The sequence below is a fragment of the Dasypus novemcinctus genome, chromosome 2, assembly GCF_030445035.2.
Source record: "Dasypus novemcinctus isolate mDasNov1 chromosome 2, mDasNov1.1.hap2, whole genome shotgun sequence".
In the NCBI taxonomy this organism is placed as follows: domain Eukaryota; kingdom Metazoa; phylum Chordata; class Mammalia; order Cingulata; family Dasypodidae; genus Dasypus; species Dasypus novemcinctus.
In genome coordinates this window covers 57,645,013-57,668,012 of record NC_080674.1, presented here as the reverse complement: position 1 = coordinate 57,668,012, position 23,000 = coordinate 57,645,013, and the positions used below count along the sequence as shown (strand labels likewise).

At 33.8% G+C, this 23,000-nt stretch overlaps 1 protein-coding gene across 11 annotated transcripts in view; it reads right to left on the bottom strand.

The window, feature by feature from the left end:
• Window positions 1–898: 898 nt before the first annotated feature.
• GPBP1 (GC-rich promoter binding protein 1) overlaps window positions 899–23,000 on the bottom strand; it is a 98,108-nt gene continuing 76,006 nt past the window's right edge. For 3 of the 11 annotated variants that reach the window (XM_058309130.2, XM_058309129.2, XM_058309127.2), the window contains exons 6-13: window positions 21,838–21,904; window positions 20,735–20,794; window positions 13,404–13,588; window positions 12,649–12,789; window positions 10,786–10,953; window positions 9,666–9,853; window positions 4,661–4,763; window positions 899–1,858 (exon numbers count right to left, since the gene is read on the bottom strand). In XM_058309130.2, coding sequence (XP_058165113.1) covers window positions 1,700–1,858; window positions 4,661–4,763; window positions 9,666–9,853; window positions 10,786–10,953; window positions 12,649–12,789; window positions 13,404–13,588; window positions 20,735–20,794; window positions 21,838–21,904 — 1,071 coding nt within the window. In that variant the 3' untranslated portion in view covers window positions 899–1,699. The remainder of the gene's footprint in view (window positions 1,859–4,660; window positions 4,764–9,665; window positions 9,854–10,785; window positions 10,954–12,648; window positions 12,790–13,403; window positions 13,589–20,734; window positions 20,795–21,837; window positions 21,905–23,000) is intronic. The other 8 variants (XM_058309157.2, XM_058309149.2, XM_058309143.2 and 5 more) reach the window with 3 other exon arrangements.

The window sequence follows — 23,000 nt, the reverse complement described above, 5'->3', positions numbered from 1 at the left end:
TGGTAAATGGGAACAAAAGCAGAATCATCTGAACATGGAATATGACAGAAAATCTTTTCTGAAAGCAATTAATAAAACTTCAAATATAAACCTGTGGGAATAAACCACATTTCTCAGGTCCCTTCTACTTTGCTTTAGCAAATAGTTTGCATGTGGTAGATTTCATTACCTACTGAGCAAAAGTGCAATCTAAGAATTCTAAAGACATTCAAGTAAGTATTACTGACAAAGCTTAATCAAGGAATGCTTTAAGTTCTCTTGTGGCTACTTCTACATTTAATTTTTAGATGATTAGACTGGCATATAAAGAAAAGCCTATAGGGGGGTGGGGGGGTGGGGTTGAATGGGACCTCACATATATATTTTTAATGTAATATTATTACAAAGTCAATAAAAAATAAAAAAAAATTAAAAAAAAAGAAAAGCCTATTTATGCACACATACACACATTTATGATGAGAACCTGAGATTAAAAACCTGTAACATTTCTGCTCTTATATTCTGTAACTTACAATTAAAATATGAATTTAAATATGGGGATGGGAAGAGGGACGCTAAAAGTAAATGGGAGGGAAAAAAAGCTAAAAAAAAACTAAAAACAAATACACAGGGCCAAAAATATGTCGTTAGAATAAAACAAATGACTCTAAAAGTAAATAAAAAAGTGGCTGTTTAACATCCATTCAATAAATATGCTTGTGAAGCCATTAATAATGAAGACTGTTTTCCATAGCTTTCTTTTTCACGGTATTAAGTTAGCATAACTAATTTCCTCGAAGAGTCTATTCAAAACACAAAGTAACCACCATCTTTAATGAAGAAAGTATATTCTGTTTTAATGAGTAAAGTACGTTTCGTTTAAAGACCAATACCTTGAACATTACAAAGAAAGACAATATTCTGAAAATCCAGTTTATTTCCATGTTGTGGACAGATCCAGTCAATGTGATCAGTTTTTCTGCATGTGTAATTTATCAAAATAAGTTTTCCCACAAGACTCTTTTCCATCAACTCTGAAAATCCTGGTCTGACAACATATCCAAATAAAGCTCTTGAAAATCAACTCTTAAATTTGGAAGAAAGTGTGGCAAGTCTTTCCTGTAACATTACGGCACTACAAATGGCTAAAGAGCAATTTATGTTTTAAAGGGTGACTAGTACAACAGTTGAGATCGGGAAATTAATGTTTTAGTGCACTGTGCTCCAGTTTTAGCCAACATGCTACATTGTCCTTTTCGGGGGGAAAGGGAGGGCGCGCACAAAGTGGATTTGAGGATTCCATTGTACGAAAAAGATATGACTCTGCAAGCAAAACAGTGTAAGCTGCCTTTTTTCTTAAGACCTGGACAGTTTAAGACGAAGCTCTGCAAAACATTACACAATTTTTTATTATTAAATGAGAAAATCTCATTTGTTACATCGTCACATTGCTAGTCAGAGAAATGCTGCAGTGATGAAGAAAGTCAACGTTGGATCAACCAAAGTCCTCATTTCTACAACATTCATTTACAAAGAAATAATGTTCAACACAGCCCAAAACAACATTCTTGGTTTTCTTCATATTGAAGTCCCCCCAAAAAAATCATCTTCTAATGGGGCATTTTACTACATAAATTATAGTTCTTCATTTTTACAATTCACCCCCAAACTGTATGAGAGATGTATCACACTAAAATTTCTAAAGCTGTTAGGAAATCCTTCACACATCGTCATCATCTGATGTGTCACTGCTACTGGTCTCTGTATCATCATTCTCAATAGTGGGTTTGAAAGTGCTGTTTTTCCAGGGTCCAAACTTGAAGTCACAGATTAGGCCATTTTTCAAAATACCATTTTTTCTCAGACCATTCTTCTGTAACTGCAATGTCAAAAATAAATAATTAAAGAGGTAAATAAACTATACCCCCCAGTTATTTACAAAGTAAGACTACTATAATTAACGATAACCATGAATATAATAAATTTAATAAAATTGTAACCTTTCCCCTAAAATTCTGCAGGTAATGATATTTCTCAAAAGCCAACTATTTAGATAGACAGAAGTAATCCAACTGATCTAGTAAAATATTCCCTAGGAATAAATCACTTCCTTTGGGAGAACAGTATTTACAATCTATTAAATCACTATGGAAAACTTAGTGTGAAATATTAATAGAGTTGGAAGGAAATTTTGGATCCAGGCAGGCCTATGTGTGAATCATGTCTCATTCACTATTATTAAGATAATGAACCTTCCAAATTTTAATTTCCTTATATGAAAACTGGAAATACATACCTTTAGATACTGCCCAGCATATAAATCAGTAACCAATAGGCTACGGTTATTATTTTATTATATTGACCTGAGGTAGCCACCCCACAATCTGCTTTATTCATACTTTGTAAATTAAGTAGAATGAGGTATAAAAGTTAAAAAATCAAAGAAAGCCTTTTGATTTACCACAGAAATAAGATACTAGAAAAAACAGTATACTATTTCTGAAAACAGGCGGTCAGAACTAAAGAGTTAGTAGTGGTAATAAATAACAGTTGAGTTAAAAGATCATATATTAGGAAAAAATGGTTGACACTAATAAACAATTTAAAGATACAAAATAAAGTCAGATAAATAATGATTATATATACTCTATTAACCTTCTGAGATTCTTTCACGAAAAATTCAGCTATATAATAGTATTTGAAACTGCCTATAGGTCTCATATTCCAGAGGGGGCCCTTCAATCACTGAAGACTACAAATAATTTGGATAAGGTCCAAAATGGAAAAGCCAATTTCGTCATGGTTAATACTGACTGCTATGTACCCTGGTAGTTGTGATAACCAGAAATAAGCAGGATCTTAGCTCTCCTTTTCTCTTTACTTTTTTCTTTCTCCCTAGCACCTCCTTTTCTTTTTGTATCCTGCTTAAATCCCCAAATTCACCAATGCTACTTCCTTTCCCTTTGAACAAATGACTTTACCATCTTTACTGAGAAAAATACAAATAACCTCAGACAATCCTCAGCCAATTCAACTGAAAACATTTTCCCTTCCTCTTTTAAAAGTTTACCTTTCCCACCCCTAGAAAAATCCTTTCATAAACAGTTATGAGCTGTTAAAGATTTCTCAGATGCTTAAATGTCAATCTGTCATCACTCAGATATATTCATGACTTTTATAAATAGTTCAGAAAATATGGACATTTTACCACTGATCTCCAACCCACAGTATATGCAAAATGACCTTTGTATCAGTTAACTGTTTTATATCAATCATGTTTTATCTACCTGCCCCAGTCATCACAAGGTTTTCTTATCAATTATCTTGGTCAAGCAATATTTTGCTTTCTTGGAATGACCATCCTATGGTACCACCTAGTAGATTTCTCTTCATGTCTTTTTTTCAGATTCAAAAAATTCCTTCAAACACGATACAAAGTGGTAAATCTATACAATAGAATGATACTCAGCAATAAGGACAGGTCTCAAAAACATGAAAGAAGACCCAAAAAACTACACACTGTGGTTCCATTTATAAAACAAAGGCAAACCTATAGGGACAGAAAGGAAGCCTACAGGGCAGGGGGTCTTAACCTTTTTGTTCCACGGACCCCTTACTAATAAGTCCATGCTATTACTGTGCATTATTTAATAACTATATCATACTCGCACCAACACATCCCCACAAGAATGATGTTTTTTTGAATTCCGATTCAAGCTCATGGACTCCTTGTTAAGAACCCTTGCTATAGGGATAAAAAACAGATCAGTAGATACAAGGGGATTTAAAAGCAGGAGGGTAAAAGGTCTACATTCAAAAGGTAATGCCAACACATTCTGAGATGGAAATGTCTTACATCTTGATTTATGGTGATAATTTAAAAATATGAACATTAAACTCATTCAAATTGTGCACTTTAAAAATTTTACTGAACATAATTTTATATAAATTACACAACACATAAACACACCAAAAAATCCTACAAAACTATTCTCTACAGTAAGGTTTACAACCACGTTGTGAAAAATAAAAGAACTTCTGGAAAAAAATTAAAATTAGGATTATCAAGTTCACTGTATTATTAAGTTGCATAACTTATTTCCTCAAAGATTTTATTCAGAATACAGTGTTCTGAAGATCACAGTATCAATTATAATGTCTCTGTGGAGAAAATAAGCTCTGTATGAATAGAACTATTAAAAAAACTATAATGATTTGGAAAAACATTTATTCTTTCTGGTGTTATATCAAAAATTTACTAACACAAAAAGGAAACTATGGGGACATAAAACATGATGTTCTAGAATATGCAAGAAAAAGAAAAACAGGTTAAGCTATTTGGGAAGCTACTAATGCTCTCTACTTACCAATATAGTTTTTTAAAAAAGCATTCTGATGAAAACAAAAAAAATTAAAAACCGTTTTGGCCTATGACAAGCCATACACATTATTTACACTACTAATTTCTAACCATTGCACACTCATTAAGTTTAAAGAAGTCATCATTGCAGACTTGTTTTAAAACAAAGGCAATTCTGAGCTGCAGTGTGATATGTGGTATCTAATAAATTCCTAAATAAAAATGTGCAAAAATAAAAAATAAAAGCTTCCCTGTTACTTATGTTGCTCTGATTAAAGAAAGGCAATTTAAAAGTGAACTTTAAGATTCAGGTTTTCTTACCTGTTCACTAATAACTTGGAATTCTCTCATTTCATCCTCAGTTAAGGGAGCACATGTTTCATCATTTTCACTGTCTTCCTGCCAGCCCATCTCCTTTAACAACCTGAAAAGAAGGAATGAAAATATTAATTTAAAAATTCAACCTGAGTAGGATAATTTCATTTATGCTGTGTATCAGAAAATATGATCCATTATACAAAGTGCCCGAAAAGATTTTTTAGTTTGTTTCGAATATCTCTCTCAAAATTAATAAATGCAAAAAATGAAGCCCAATAAACTGTCTTTAATAAAATAAGAATGAATTGCTTAATTGCCTTAATGTGAATGGCTCTCCAGGCTAGAAACTCACAAAAAGAAAACTGAAAAAAATTTGTCAAAGTCTTATCAAAAATAACAACAATACTTTCCCCTTCAATACCAGCACAATACACTGTATTCTTGGTTACCCATTATGTTTTCTAGTTTGAAAAGACAAGGTACCCTATCTTGTATTTTGTAATACTCTGTTAGTATCACCTCTTATGTAGATACCAATCAACAGGCTCAACACCTACTTCAATCTGAAAGAATTATTTCCATCTTATATAAATAGAACTTCAAAATGATTTACTGGATAGTGAGATTGCAGAGATCATAAACAGGTATAACCTAAGATAGCCAAGAGTCCAACAGAAATACTAAGAACAAACTAAGTTAATCTCTGAAGATGGACAAATTTATACTCTAAACCTATTACCTTAGACCTCTTAAGAAAATAAACAAAAAACAAACTCCAAAATATACAAACACATTAGTCAGCAGAGTCGTGACACTGTGTCACATGTCATCAAGTCTGGAAAATTCCACATGAAAGTAAGTTAAAAAAAAGCGAACAACATATAAGTATTTTGACAAAAATAGTTTTGACCTCAACCAACCTGAAAGGGTATCAGACACAAGAATCCCTGGTCCCTATTTAGAGAACCACTGTCAAGGATGGATGGCTTTTTTTTTTTTTTTTTAGTGTAACATTTTATCTAATCTAAGAATCTTTAAAAAATAAATTAAAAACCTATTTTAAAAAAAGGATGGATGGGACACACTTATGCCTAATGCCTGTAATTAATTTCAAATGCTCACACCAGCATGTTTTGTAATAGCAAAAAATAAAAAAAAATAGAAAAACTTAACCTTCATTAATAGAGAAAAGGTTTCATAAATTATATCCATACTACAAAACAGGGGCCTCAAAGGGAGGATACAAGATAGATGATCTATCAGAATGATGGAAGAAAACACTGGAATTTATATTTATGTTTAGTTCAAAAAGAGAATTAACTTTTACTATTATTTTCTAATGGTTCAAAATTGCAGCCATTACTGAGTCCAAACATCTGAGGCACAAGTCATAAATTATAATAAGAGGTAGTTTCAAAACTTGGGAAGGAATAAAAATAGTGCAATTACCCATTCATATGAAATTTACAGGGATATGTCATAGTTTATGCTTGCTCAAACAAGTCATTTTATAAATATTATCTAGTTAAGTTAGGTCTAAATTAATCTAGCTAAATTAATTCTCATCAAATGAACAGTCACATTTATCATTAGTCCAATACACTATGGTAGGCAAAAGTCAAGTCCAAGTTAGAAAAGGAAGATAGAATTACAACAAATGCCTATACTTTCAAATGTAATTATTACATCTACACCTAAAAAGCAGCACAGGACATTTAGGAGAAGGGGAACAAAAACAGATCCTACAGATAAAAGAACAAGGTACAAATCCAGCCAGAAAGACCAAAGCCTATTAAAGGATCATTAATAAAGGTCATAAAACCTCATGGGAAAAAGAAGTGGAAAATGGAGTATTATAAACATTGTGGCAAAATAGTCAAAATGAGTACAGTTTTTTAGCGTATACAGAAAAATATGGAATTCTTACTTCACTTATTCTTCAAACAAATCTAAGCATAGAGTAACGTGCCTGCCATCACCCAAGGTGCCAAAGACAGTGGCAAAATCTCTCATTCTAAGGAAATTAGAAGCTGAAACCATAAATAAATTTAATAAGTTTTATGCCACAATAGGTCTAACCCAGTTCCCCATTGTTCTAGAATGAAATGAACTTCTAGCTTGGGGAACTAGCATATATCTCACACCCCTACCCCCACTGCCAAAAAAGCAGTAAAGTCAATCAACTATTATCCGAGTGTCACTGAGCACTGAGCCTGGTCTTAAAGGATGTAAAAATTTTAGTTGGACAAACAATGCAGTAGACAAAAAACAATTATAGAGCCATACAAGACACCATAAGCATATAAATTAGCTTTTTGCTTTGCAAATAAGTATTTTACTTTGCTCTAGTTAAAACCTTTCATTATTAAAAAGAAATTGAGCAGAGTTCCAAAAATTCTTTATGTACTGATGCTGAAATCATGTGGCATTTATTATTCCAAGACTAACATAATAAGATGTCATTTCTGTTTAATGCCTGTTTTTAACTATAAAATCATAAAGAAAGAAAATTAAAGTCCATTCAAGATTTAAATACTAAATCATTTAAAAGTTTACTACTTTTAAAAATGTTTAAGACTGCAGCAATGGAAGCAGAAAGTACTTGAGTTTAGAATGACAAATAAATCACATATTGGGACAACTGGATATTTACTCAGAAAAGGGTGAATTTAGACCCTCCTCCTACCATACACAAAATTTAATGGAAAGTGGCTTGAATATAAGAGCTAAAATAATAAACTCTTTAGAAGAAAACACAGAAGTAAATATAATATAAAATGGCTGAAATGTAAGCTTTAAAATTATAAACTCTTCGGAAGAAAACAAAAGTATTTGTGACCTTAAGTTAGGCAAGATTTCCGACATATGACACAAGAGTATAAGCAATAAAAGAAAAAATTGATACACTAAGACTTCATCAAAATTAAGAGTTTTATACTTCAAAAGGCACTATTTAGAAATGAACAATACAACCCACAGATATTTGCAAATTACATAATAAGGGACTTGTACTAAGAATACATTAAAAACTTACACAACTCAGTAAGACAACTCAATCAAAAACTGGCAAAGTACTTGAATAGACATTTCTCCAAGAAAGACATACAATGATTGCCAATGAGCACACAAAAAGATGCTCAATACTGATGGTCATTAAAATGAAGAATATTAAAATTCACAAAAGATATCACTCCATACCACTTAAATAGCTATAAGCAAAAGACAGGGAGAAACTAGAAACTTCATACATTGCTGATCAGAATGTAAAATAGTGAGATCACTTTGGAAAGCTGTTTGACCGTTTCTCACAATTTCCAACAGGGAGTTACCATATATCTCAACAATTCCAATCCTAGGTACTTACCCCAAGAGAAATGAAAACATATCCATACAAAACCTTGGACACAAGTATGTACAACAGCATTATTCTAAGAGTTAAAAAACTGAAACACAATACCCATAAGTTGATGAAAATGTATTACCATACAATGAAATATATTTGGCATTAAAAAGGAACAAAGGGAGAGCCTGCCTCCCACACGGGAGGCCGGTTCCGTTCCTGGTACCTCCTAAAGAAAAACAAACAAGCAATGAGTAAAAACAATGAGTAGACAACAAGCAAAAAACAAAAACAAAACAAAACAAGAAGTCCCAGGGCAGAGAGCAAAAACAACATGGGAGGGAAGGCCTGGGGTTCAAGCAGTTCAGTGCCTGCCTTCCATACGGGAGGTCGTGGTGCCTCCTAAAGAAAAAACAAGCAGATAAAGAGCAAAACAAAAGCAAATGAGGGAGCCAAAAAAGAAAAAAGAAAAACTAAGGTAAAAGGTACTGATACATGTTACAACATAGATGAACCTCAAAAGCACCATGCTGGGAAACGGACTTTGGCCCAGTGGTTAGGGCGTCCGTCTACCATATGGGAGGTCCACGGTTCAAACCCCGGGCCTCCTCGACCCGTGTGGAGCTGGCCAGGCGCAGTGCTGATGCGCGCAAGGAGTGCCGTGCCACGCAAGGGTGTCCCCCGCGTGGGGGAGCCCCCACGCGCAAGGAGTGCGCCCGTGAGGAAAGCCGCCCAGCGTGAAAAGAAAGTGCAGCCTGCCCAGGAATGGCGCCGCCCACACTTCCTGTGCCGCTGACGACAACAGAAGCGCTGACGACAACAGAAGCGGACAAAAGAAACAAGAGCAGACAAAGAAACAAGACGCAACAAATAGACACCAAGAACAGACAACCAGGGGAGGGGGGGGAAATTAAATAAATAAATAAATCTTTTTAAAAAAAAAAAGCACCATGCTAAGTGAAGGAACTAGACACAAAAGACCATATATTGCATGGTTCCATTTATATGAAATGTCCAGAAAAGGCAAAGCTATAAAGACAGAAAAAGCAGATTAGTGGTTGCCTAGGACAGAACGTGGAAAGGAGAAGTAACTGAAAATGGGCCTGGTATTTCCTTTTGGAGTGATGGCAATGTTCTAAAATTACACGAGAGTGAATACACGAGAAATTACTGAATTTTACACTTTATGCTATTTTAAAAGATTTATTTATCACCACCCCCCCTCACATTTGCCCTCGCCATCTACGCTGTGTCTGTTCATTGTGTGCTCTGTTTGCTCACTTCTTTTAGGAGGTACTGGGAACCAAACCCAGGACCTCCTATGTAGGAGGGAGGTGCCCAATTGCTTGAGTCACATTTGCTCCCTGCTTGTGGGGTCTCTTGTTGTGGCTCCTTGTTGCGTCAGCTTGCCAGGCCAGCTCATCACATCAGCTCACCATCTTGCTCATCTCTTTACGAGGCACCAGAAGCCAAACCCAGGACCTCCCATGTGGATGACAGGTGCCCAAAAACTTGAGCTACATCCACTAACCTGAATTTTACACTTTTTTAAATGGATGAAATTTAGGGTATATAAATTATATCTCAAGCTGTTAAATAAATCCTTTTTAATATCAAAATATCACTATAGAAAACAATAGAGAAAAAAGTAAAAATAAATACTATAACCTGTGTTCTGCCTCAAGTGAACTTGAAAGAACATCAGTTTGTGGAAAGGTTGAAGACCGAATGATCTGTTGGGAAATCACCGAATCATTGCCATTCTCTTGTGGAATTTCACTTTCATCAAAGTTTCGGTTTATATCCCTCTCTTGATGAGTGCTATTGCTGTTATGTAAATTAAATGAGTCGTCATCCTATTTTTTAGGAAGTAAAAAGAAAAAAGTTCTAAGTACAGTTATTAAACACTTTATAATGCATCTCTGACAGACAGGTTGCGGCAGCCAAAACTGAATGGGGGAATACAGGAAATTCTAAATACATGGGGATGGGGGAATAATCTTTGCAACTCAGAAATAAAAACAGCAATGACAACAAAAAAACTTTTATAGAGTCTCACTGGATTTCCCGATAATATATAAATCTAGTACTTATAATCATTAAATTTAGATATTTTCATAAGAATGCAAAACTAAGCTGGCAAGGAAACCCACAGCTTAGTTTTGCCTGAGCCTGTGTACTAACATCTATGAAACAAAGGTAAAATAATTGAGCTACCTGGTATTCACAATCAATACAACTATACACACCTTTCCGTTGTATTCTTCCTCCTCTCTCCCCACCTTAGCATTAACAATAATAAAATGTCCCATCATCCACTTTGGATTATATAACGCAAATTCTCAATAGTAGTTAAGGTTCAATATTATAGCGTAACTTTCATGAACGCAAAACTGTAATTTGCATAATGGTTGTTTCCTTATATTATTCTTTCTGGTTTATGGGTCAGAAAACAAAGTTGTGGGTATCTTGTCTGTTTAGTTTTACATTCTCATGAAAATACCTCCTAAATTAAATGACTGTTTAAGTATCAGATTTACCAGACAAGATGGAGGAAACAAAAAACAAAACAGGTTTAAGAGCAGGAATTTAGGAATTTATTTTTGCACAGCTACTACAGAATGAGAAAAATCTACTTGAGAAAGGAAGTTTTATTTATACAAATAGCTATTTAGCTAGCCTTCTTTTCAGGGAGATGAAATTTTGATTCAACACTCCTAATGATATTTGCCAAAATAGTTCAATGACATGTTAATGCAAAACCAAGAGTTAATGAATGCTTAATTACCTTCTCTGAGCCAGCATGGCTTTCATCTTCATGTTCCTCTTCTACTCTGTCCCTTTTCAACGCTTTCAAAAATTCACTCTTCTTATCAGTGCGCATTCGTGTAAGTTTGGTTAGACGAGGCTGCTGATTAAGTTTGTCAACAGGTGAAGAGGAATTTGAGCGGTTACACTAAGACGAAATTTAGAAATATTGATAAATATGTACCTAAGAAACAATGCCATTATTAAGCTCAAAATGACCACAAGTTCCTATTTTACCTTTACTCACAACACAAAAGTGATTTTAAGGTCTATTTCAAAGTCCATTTTTCTCTATTCCCATATGTTTTTTTTCTTTCAACTGAATAAATGAAAGAATTTTTTTAACCACCTTTTTCCCACTTTCATAGCAAGAGTCTAGAAGCTACGAAGGTCTAATAATACCTAGAACTATGATCTATATTAGGAGTTTGAATACTACTTTATAAAATGGATCCAGAAATTATTTAAATATTTCTATAATACAGAGAAGAAAAGCTTTTCAAATTATGTACCACAGAGTTCTAGGGTTCAAAGAATAGTTCAGGTAATATATATTTTAGAATTATTTACATGCATAGGGCTTATGAGGTAGGATTTCACCAGGGAAAATTTGGAAGTAGGGGAGTGTTGATGGTGGGGAAGGAGAAAACTTTCCAGAGCTCTTTACTTTTAATTTTTTATTATTCAGTGTTTTGTTTTGTTTTGACAATGGAATACAAGAGAAAACAGAATGTCACATAGATTTTTAGCCACGGATGTAGACTATAATACCTTAATTGTTGGCATTAATGTGCATATACTATAATTAATCTAAACCACAAATAACCAACTTGGAAATGCTTGGCTATCTAAGGTACTTCGTTCACAGTTCTGAAATTCTATGGTTGAAAGTATAAATAAGAAATGGGATTATGAATTTCCAATGTGGTATCCAAAGCAATTTCACATATAACAATACTTAAGTTTTGTCCTTTTATGTGTGACTGGTTAGGGAGTTTCAAAACCCTGGTCAGATAAGAAAGGAAAAAAATCGAGTCACAAGGTGTTCACAGTCAGGACAATAACAATACACACCTGTTCCTCCTCTTCTTCCTCTTTCCCCACCTCAATATTAACAATAATAAAATTTGTATCACCCATTGTGGATCATACAACACAAATCCTCATTATTAAGGTTCAATTCTATATGCCTAACTTTCACCAATGTAAAAACTGTAAATTTCATTATTATTTCCTTAAAAATTATACTTTTCTGATTCGTGGGTAAAATGGGGGTTTTACTATATTAATTTCTCTACTTCTTAGGATGTTTGGAAATATTCCTTTTTCTCAAAGTACAAAAATGGTTAGCAAATAGGGGGTAGTATTTGAGATGTTTTCTGAAAGAACTACAATATCTTATTTTAATATACTCATTTAATGAATATAAGCTTTTTATTCACTGTTAAATTACCATGATTAGGGGAGTGGGTGTGACTTGAGCGGCTGAGTGCCTGCCTCCCACATGGAGGTCCCAGGTTTGGTTCCTGGTGCCTCCTAAAGAAGATAGACAAACAAGCAGACAACAAATAGACATTAACCAAAACAACAAGCAGACAACAAGGGAAAAAAAGAACAGAAACAAGCAAGACAATAAGCAAACAAAAAGCAGAAAAAGCAAATGAGCGGGGAATGGATGTGGCTCAAGCAGCTGAACACCTACCTCCCACATGGGAGGATCTCATGTTTGACAGCAGGCCAACACTCAGACAGAGGAGGGAGCCTTCTCAGAGTGGGGGGGGGAGGGAGAATTATCATGATTAAAATATGTTACATTCCTCAGAAATAATTTTTAATGCCATACCTCTTTCACTGAATTTGTTGATGAACTAAAATTCTTGGCAGTTGATTTGAAAGCATTAAAGTTGCCAACACCATATGTAGACTCATGAGGGAAAGAAGTCCCAACTTTATTCTCTTTAGTTTGGCTTTTCCATTGTGTAGGCTACAGAAAAACACGCAAACATTAATGGCTACCAAAAAACAATTAAAGAAAGGAAAAAAGTTAGTATTATAAAATAAAGATGACCAATACTTGGGTGATAAAAATACTGTAATACTTTTTAATACTTCCTATATTGTTCCCTTCCCCTCTTTCAAAAACTACAATTAAAATCAAGTTTAGTGTTAAGAAAAAAACATCTGATAGGAAGTTAGGTTTCTTTCCTCTGATACTAAGAAAACACAGGTCGGGGTTTAGAAAACCTGCAACTGACTGAACTCCAAGTAAACAGCACTATGTACCTTCATTAAGCATATATATATATGTGTGTGTGTGTATGTGTGTGTGTGTGTATATCATAAATGCATCCAGCAAGACAAAAAAATGTATACATTTCATTTACTATTACTAGAACAAGGAAAAACACAAAACATTTAAAAGCTAGTTAAAATTAATGGCACACAGTCAACTCTTTCCACTTAAGAGGCCAGAACCTTACCAAAATCTCCACATTTTGGTACCAAATTTTTAGCATTCTTTTCCAAAGTGAATTGACAGTAACTCAAAAGATGCTTTAAAACAAACAAAAAGAGAACACAAAACAATTTAGCACTTACTTTTGTGGGTGGAGCAGCAGGTTTAGGGACTAAGCCTTTATAAACACTTGGACCAGTCCCATTCTTAACTGGCTGTGACTGAAGATTTCCTACTACTGGGAATCCAGATAGCTGTAAGTCTTTCGTATTACCTTTCTTAATGACCAGCATTCTTGGAGTTCTAGATTTAGGATTTGGAGGATATTCTGCATAAATAAAACACAAGGAAGAGTTACATACAGTTTCCTATTTTAGCATTTGAACCACAAAAACAACAGTACAGGCCAAACATTGATTACATTTAAGAAAAAAAGGTAGTTGCTTCTTTGGTAAAATAATTAAGCTAATTATGTACTAACTATATTCCTGCTTAAGAAATAAAGAATAATTCAACAATATACAGCAAGAATTGGGCAATGCGAAGTAATACTGATGAATTCTGCTAGACACAGTGGCCCAGAATTATGACAAAACTAAGATTAACTATATTCTAACTCTTTTTTGAGTATTTTTTATTAAGTCAAAAAACGTACACACTTCATTCTAACAGCTCTTAACATTCAGAATATGAAACCTATTTCCACTTCCACACCATGAAAAGATGCTTTCATTTTCCAAGGTCCTTTTCATTCTTTTTACCTCACTTACAGAAAGTTATCACCAATAAAAGCAAGGAATTACAGCCTCTTCATTTCTAAATTTCTAATTAAGTTATGATTAATAAAAAAGTTTTATTTTCACAATAACAATTCATTCAAGTATTTACTGACCCTCTAACTACATTCAAGGAATAGTACAAGATGTTGGGCAACCAATTCAATCCTGGCTTCTGAAAATAGTAGGAATAACAGTTCCTATTATCACTCTATTTTTATTATTATTACCTGCAAGCTTTTCAAGATTACCACAGTTGTTAAAAATATGAAAAACTACTGTTCCGATAGCTCAATCACGGTGCATGTGTAATCAAACAGGTGTTATGCATGAACACATTCACAATTCTGCTGTGAGGTATGTCTTCCTTCCATTGCAAAAATTCTGAGTTTGATAGTTGGGAAAGTGTAGAATAATTGAAGAAATCCTAGAAAATCTATATTAAACTTAGCTCTGCATATTAAATAAGATATGATCCTGTGAAATGGTAAGTTGAGTAGAACTTTGTGATGATGCCCAACCCAAACAAACCAAACCAGACATCCTACTGGATCATCTCAAAAAAAACAGAACTAAACAGGGATTCCTAGGGAAGCCTGGAGGGGCTCTGAGGTTGTCTAAGGCTGTAAACTCGCCAGGTGATAGAACTTTATTGCAATCCTAAAAGATGAAAGAAAAAGGATCTGGAGCAAACTAAGAAAAGGCTCATCTTTCCAAAAATTAAACACAAGTTGGGACAAAGAATCCAACTTCTTGGCAGCTTAAAAAGGCCATCAAGATATGGGACTAAGAAAGACCTCTCCAGCAACAGAAGGACACAGGAAGTATATCACCAATATATAACTTTTCTGAAAAAATTACATAATGAAATCAACAAAATGAAAAATAAGAAGATCTCGAACAGAGATCAATGAAAACTACTAGAAATAGTACTAAAACAATATAATTTTGCAACTCTTACTTTTGGTAAATAGATGAATAAGGTATTAAAAGATTCTTGAGGGGAAAAGATGTGACTCAAGCAGTTAAGCACCTGCTTCCCCCATGAGAGGTTCCCCCAGGTTCAGTTCCTGGTGCCTCTTAAAAACAAAACAAAACAACAAGCAAAAATATCCCAACACCAACAAAAAACAACTCAGGGGAGCCAATGTGACTCAGTAGTTGAGTGCTGGCTTCCCATTTATTAGGCCCTGGGCTCAATCCCCAGCCCCAGTTAAATAAAAATTTTAAAAAATTCTTGAAATTATTTAATAATAAAATATGAGAAAATCTTAGACTGAAACTGAAAGTCTAAACTGAACAAAACCCAAGAATCTGAGCTATGAATGACACTGGGAAATGCAAAAGGTAGTAAGAGTTCACAAAGTCTCCTCTCAGAGGAATTCAGGTGTTAGAGCAGGGGGCAGATGTATCAGTACAATACAATTAAATAACGCCTAAATATAATTGATAAAGAATTTCAGTTCAATATGGCCAACTAAGTACACAAGTTTATCTACTGTCCCTTCTAGATTTTTTTATTAACATTTCCATAATGAGGGAAGAAACCAAATACAATAAATAGTAGAAACAGGAAATGGGTTATCAACAATAGAGTGATCATAACACAAATATCCAGAGGAAAAGGAAAAAGATTCAGCCTACAGTATGCACAAATAAAATATAATAGCTGAGGAAGGAGCTAATCTAACCTCTAGAAACTTGGGAGAAATTGGGATTTTGAAATGTCAGATATGGCAGAGGACAGAAATGAAATCAGACAAATAAAATAATTGACTAAGAAAAGATCCTTACTAAAGTGAATTCTAAAGACTATACTTCAGGCAGAAAGAAGTGGAAGTTTGGAGGTACAAGAAGGAAAGAAATAACAGTGGTGGTATATATTTAAATCTTTGATCAAAATGAGAAGGCAGAGGGAAGCGGACGTGGTTCAAGTGATAGAGCTTCTGCCTACCATATGGGAGTAACCAGGTTTGATCCCTGGGGTCTCCTGGTGAAAAAGAGGAGGAGAAAGTGTGCCCGTGCGGCAAGCAAGTGGCCACACAAGTGAGTCACGCAGTAAGATGATGCACCAAAAGAGAGACAAAGGGAGAGTCAAGGTGAAGCGCAGCAGAAACCAGGAACTGAGGAGGTGGCGCAATTGGCAGGGAACCTTTCTCCGTATCAGGGGTCTCCAGGATTGAATCCCGGGGATTCCTAGAGGAGAAAAAATAAGAAGAGAAGACAAAAAGAGAAAGAGATACAGAAGATCACACAGTGAATGGACACAGAGAGCAAAAACAGCAGGGCATGAGGAGGGAAAGGGTGGGAGGAATAAATTAAAAATAAATAAATCTTTTTTAAAAATTAGAAGGCAGGAGAGAGAGTAGATAAGCAAGCAGATAAATTATCTTTAAGCCACAATATTTTTCTAAAAATGGATTCCTAGGTACCTAGGCAGCAAGAAATAATCTGGCTGTTTCCTCAACGCCTTCAGTGTAAGAAATGATGGAATGCCCTATAAAGAAAGGTGAAGCCTAAGAAATCACTCACGAAAAAGGAGATAGCAAAATAAGAGGTGATCAAAGGTACCTGAAGGAAGATAATAGGGACTGGGAGGGAAGAGAAGCACACAAATAGTGTCACTGTACTTACTAAGCATTCATATTCAAATATTTTAGCACAGGTTAAGAATATGTGCTTTAGTACCAGACTTAAAAGAATTTGAATACCAGCTCCAATCTTACTAGTTACATAACATTGTACAAGTTAAGTAATCTCTCATCTATAAATGGAAAATAATAATTTACTGTCTCAGGAGTTATTGTGGTGCTCAGAGATGTATTCACCAAATGCAATGAATGTCTCATGATGATGGAGGAGGTGGTTGTTATGGGTGGAGGAGTGGGGTGAGGGGGGTGGGGGGTATATGGGGACCTCATATTTTTTTAATGTAACATTAAAAAAATAAAGACCAAAAATTTTTTAAAAAAGAGTTATTATGAATTGATTTGTTATAAAGTTACTGTGAAATTTTTAAAAGATAATTACTGGAAAAAAACGCAAAGAAAACTCATATAGTATTCTTTCCTATTATAAGGTTCCAATTACAATTCAAATTAAAGATGTCCTCTTACAAGAATTTAGGTTGTTCCACAAGGGTAAAGAAGATGAGAAGAACTATAAAAGAAATAACACAATATAGACCAACATATGTCCTGTAAAACTATGCTGAATATAACAGAGAAATCTGACCACTTATGAAAAAGAAAGTATTTTTTAAACAAATCAATTTCATTAAGAAAGTATTAAAAAAAATATATTCATAATGTAATAATTACTATTAAATAATAGAAAGGGCAGAAGAAAGGGCACCAAGAGTCAAAACTTAACTTGCATGGTTTATTCCCACTTCATATTACTAATGAACTGGCTAATAATCTGTTCATAGATCATCTCTCCAATTTCTCTTCAAATTATGTACTTAAACTACTAGATTCAAACAGGATCTAATTTCCCTAATGTCTACTTCGCTGAAATCTAAACTTTCTCCATTTACTTTCTGTCATCTGGTACAGTAAATGAAAAAGACCTAAACTATTTCATCTCTTTTAAAGAGAAAATTTATGAGAATATATTTATCAAATTATGATGAAAAACAGTAAACTTACATAAAATAAATGGAAAAGACACCACCTCGGTGACCTCTTTTTCTAAGTTATATGTGCTTAAGTTACAAGTGCTTATAATAAGGTATTATTATCATATTCAAATGATAAGTTCAAAACACAATTGAAGGCAAATAGGAGTTTCAGGTTTTCTCATTGTTTTTCTCTATCAAAGCAAACAACTGTAATCTGACAATAACTGAATTTAAATACTACTTTCTTAGTAACTTGTTATTCTTCCTGTTATCTATGAATCTAAGAATTAGTTTTATTTTTAAAATACAAAGTCAAGATGGAAGGGAAGTAGCTGAATACTTCAGAAGACAGATCAGAATTAAAATCCTGCCACATATAAAAATACATATAATTCAGAGCAGACATCAACTCCTTATCCTCTTTTCAGTCATTCACTATAATCTCCATATAGCTCTCCCCTCTACAAACATGAATCTTCAAAGATCAGGAAATTTATTCAGAGAGATTAAGAAAGTGATTTACCCAAAGTACAAATAACCGTAAGTAAAATAAACCAGACCGGATTCCAAGACCAATGCTATTAAACACTAAATTATACAACTACCAAAAAAACATAAATTAAAGCAGTTAGACCAGATATTTTTTAAAGTTTTCCATTCCCAGCTAAAAATACTAATACATAAGCCTATACTAAACAAGTTAAGAGCCTCGTTAAGTGTACACTACCAAGACAGGTCAGGTCTATCCTTTCCTTCACATCACACAGATGCAGATTACCAATTTAGATTCTTCATTATCTTGACACAAAACAAGGGGCAAATTTAATGTGTAAACAAAAGTATACATACCAATTTAGATTCTTCATTATCTTGACACAAAACAAGGGGCAAATTTAATGTGTAAACAAAAGTATACAGCCAAATGAAGGATGCACTGGATTTGAATTAACCAAGTTTTCACATCAGTTTGAAGAGGAAACTTAAGTCACATAAAACACAATAATGTACACATACCAAACTTAAAGAATCTGTACCATAGCTATTAACAAATTCTTACTGTGAGCCTGAATTTTTTTCAGAAAAACAATGTGTTTAACATTTTGAAGAGACTGATGCTTTTTGAACTTTGATTTTTATTTTTTAAGTCTGTTTTGGTTTCATAGCAGTATAAACACGAGTATTACTGTTACAAGCAACATAAACTGACATAAATAGCAGGACGTAATGTTCTCCTTTAACATTCTCTACATGACTCATGTAAATAACAGGCTTAAAGAGAGGGTATACTTCACAAATAAAAGCAACCTGCATGATAAACAAATAATAATTGTAACTCTGACCAAATAAAACTTAAATCTCACAAGGTGTCTTGTCAACCGTTACTTTCTTTTCTCAACCACGAATATTACTTTTTTCTTCAACATAATTTTAACAATTGTTTTAAGACTTTAAAGGAAAGTGGATTCATTTCTGTCTCTCTATATATATACACACACACAACATAAAGCAATTCACTGACAATGTTTTTACAAAGAAATTCAGGGAAGATTATTTACTTCCTTTAATTCTGCTTAGGAAAATTCCAAAAAGCAAACGCATTGGTTTTTATCATAGCCTAACTCAATTCACGGAATTATGTCACTTAATCCATATGCTTGTAGCACACATCACTGAAATTCTACAGAAAACCAACTCTTTAAGAACAGATCATTTTCCTTTGATTTAAAAGAGAAAATTTTTTAAAAATCTTAAAAATGAGCCTTGATGCTCTCAAGTAGTACATCTAATATGAGCAAAAATCAGGAAAGTTCATAGTTATCAAGGAGTAGACAAAAAACAAATGCTGAGTTGCGCCCAGTCTAGCTTAAATAAAATACTCGTGACTGAATTTTTTAATATCTTAAGATTACATGTCTATAATATGTTGTTGGCATACTGGGTCACTGACAGGAAAACAAACCAAGGACTTCTGAAAACATGCAAGTCAACAAACACTAATTAGGGTCTCAACACATATTCTCTTCTCCCACTCTCCCCCAATAAAGCAATCCACACAACTGAATTATTTTAAAATTATTCTAGGCACACAAAAGTACTTTGAATTCCTGTTTTAAAACATTAAGAGCATGAAGAAAGTTAGATTATTTAATAAGGATTAATCTTATGCACCAAACAATCACAATTCCTGGTTAATATAAAAACACTATCAAAGTCACAGAAATAAGCAAGATGCATGAAGGGATTTCTAATAAAGCTAAAGAAGTTCTAAGTAGAACTCAAGTAGCTATACTTTAATGGCTTGATTGCTCTCTCAAGGTATTTTTTTAAGTGGGATATTATGTTTAGACTCTTACAATTTTTTATACACAAAATTCAGGGACAAACTTTTTTCTTTTTGTATACACATCACATTTCCATTATTAAATTTTGACTTACCTGGAAGGAAGTAGCACTAGAAAAGTTCTACTGAAGTCTTTCCTAAAATTCTGTCATGTCTTCCTCAGGAACATGCTACTTTAAATGTTGCAATGGGAAAATACTATTTGGAAACCCAGGGGGTAAAGTGAGAAAGGAATAGTGAAGTGTGATACAATGAAAGTTTCATTGTATTACTACGGGAAGTACTGGGAATTTAACAATTAACCAAGAGGCAATGAACCATTTCCTTTTTCTATGCAGAAAACACTTCTTAGTTTACCTAAGACACAGTAAAGAGTGTATCTTCCTTTTAAACATCTTTTCAACTAGTGCTCAAAATCCTTAGACCAACCCTGAAACAGTACAATCAAAATCTTTATATTAATACATTTTAGTCTCATTGCTTTCAAAGATATCTTTGCCTTTAAATCATTTCTATTATTAAACCACCAAGGATCAGTATCAATAGTTACCTATAGATAGTTTTATATGAAAACCACTCACTGATATTCTTGATTTTTTAAAAAATTTACTTGCATTCTAATAAAATCCAAGTTATCCCTAATTTCTTAGAGATTCTATTTAACAACTTCCAGGTGGTTCTATATTCTTATGCAATCAGCTGTTCCCAGAAAAACTGAATAATAAGGAAACATACCTAAGAGAGGAGCTTGGGAGATTTTTTTGGTTGGGTATGTGTGTGTCTGGGCGTGTAGGCCTGGGGAGAGTGGCAGAAATACTAATTTGCAATACAGAAAAAACAATGCCATTCACATGGTTCTAACAAGTGCCTGACCATCCCCCATCCCCCACCCTCAAAAAGCCCTTAAATAAAGAGGGAGATTAAAAGAAAAGAAAATAATTCTCCAGCATTATCACCCCATAAACACAATAGAGAAAAGCACAGGAAGTGGCAAAGTTTAAAATAATGCCTTTATTGTCAGTACTGGTAAGCTATCGTAAGCCACAATCCTTTTGTTTTGGAAAGAGTTATTTGATTTTTGATAGGAAAAAAGAAATGAACATGTGTTTAAGTTTCCAAAGTGGATGTAGCACCTTTGAAATTTGCATCAAATAATTAATTTTATTTTTCAGATGACGTCTTCATATAAGATTTTCCATTATTTTAAACTTCACTTGAATCTTTAAAAAGCTTTCTAATTTGTACTATGAGTGCAGTTTAAGACGCTATCAAATAAAACTCAGTAGTTCTAAAGAAAAGGGAGTTATTACCAGAAAAACTGTTATTATGCTTTGACCACGAAAAAAGTCAAATAATCTCACATAGACTATCTCCATAGCAAATGTATACAATTATTTAAGAGTCTATGTATAAGCATTTTCACATGTTAGGAGACTAATTTCACATCACACTATTATCAGAAATACTTATCTTCCCAGTTAGCTAACTTTTTGACTTTGAAAAATTAAAAAATTTAAACTAAGTTTTTTATTTCTTTAGATTATCAGGCTGCTCTCAAAATGACATCAATTACATTAGCTTACTATCATTTTTAAATAAACCTTATTTATAGTTGAGCATAAATAACAGTACAAGCATGTACAAAGCAACTATTCAAAGTTGAACTCTTCTACCCCAAATATTTTGTTTATAAGATAAACGTTACTTTTGAAGCTTAGCACACCCCAAATAGATATTTAAAAATCTTTATTCTAGACTTATTTCAAAAACCACAAAAAAGTCAAATCTACAAATATCAACATTTTATATCCCTCAAAAATAAATAAAATATTACTTACCCCATACACCTGCACCTAAAGATTTATTCTGATTTGGTTCTCTCTCATATTCAGGATTTAAAGATGGCTGGAAGAAAGGTGGAATAAAGAAATTAAAGCAAATGTGTAAATAGCCACATTTTAAGAATAAGCCATTAAAAAGCAATTTCTAAACTACAGATACTGTAGTAGCTGAGGGAAGTGATACAATCAATTACTGAATATTAAATACCAATTACTCATAAACTGTCAGCTTATTCTGTGTGGTGGTATGAAGCTGTATGTGCCCCATAAAAATGAGTTCTTCACTGGACTCACCCAGGACAACTAACAAGGAGGACGAACCACCACCAAACCAAGGAACTGAGTGAGTCTACAACTGCAAGCAAGAGAGTCACATCCATCAGCCATATAGGATCGAAGACCCCGCTCAATTAGAGGTGGAGTGGGCATCACCATCCTAAAATCCTCAGGATTGGGGAATAAAATATGGACTCGAGTGGACTTACTGGTATTCTACTACAGACTTGTGATTTTAGCAATGGAAAAAATTATATCACTGATGTGGAGACAGTGGCCACTGGAGTTGAAGTCAGGGAGAGGGAAAAAGAGGTGTTATATGGGGGCATTTTCGGGACTTGGAGTTGTCCTTAATGACATGCTAAAGACATAAGGACATTATATATCCTGCCATAACCTGCAGAATGGAGTGGGAGAGGGTAAAATACAATGTAAACTATAATCCATGCTGTGTGGCAATGTTCCAAAATGTTAATCAATTGCAATTCATGTACAGCATTACTGAAAGAAGTTATTAATATGGGGGAAAGTAGAAGGAACAGGGAGTGAGGCATATAGGAATCCCCTACATTTTTATGTAACATTTTATGTAATCTAAGTAGGTTTTATAAATAAATAAAAAATGAATTCTTAAAGCTAATCCATTCCTGTGGGTGTGAACCCACTATAAATAGGTTCTTTTGATCAGGTTATAAATCTCAATCCTCTTAATGGAATCCTTTATAAACAGACTAAGTACACTGAGAAAGAGACAGAGACAGAGAAGCACATGGAAACAAGATGGTGAAGGCAAAGAAAAACAGGACAGAAGGGAGAGTCCAGCAGACACTGCCATGTACGTGCCTGGCCTGTAGCAGAGGAGTCAAGGATCACCTTGATAATGC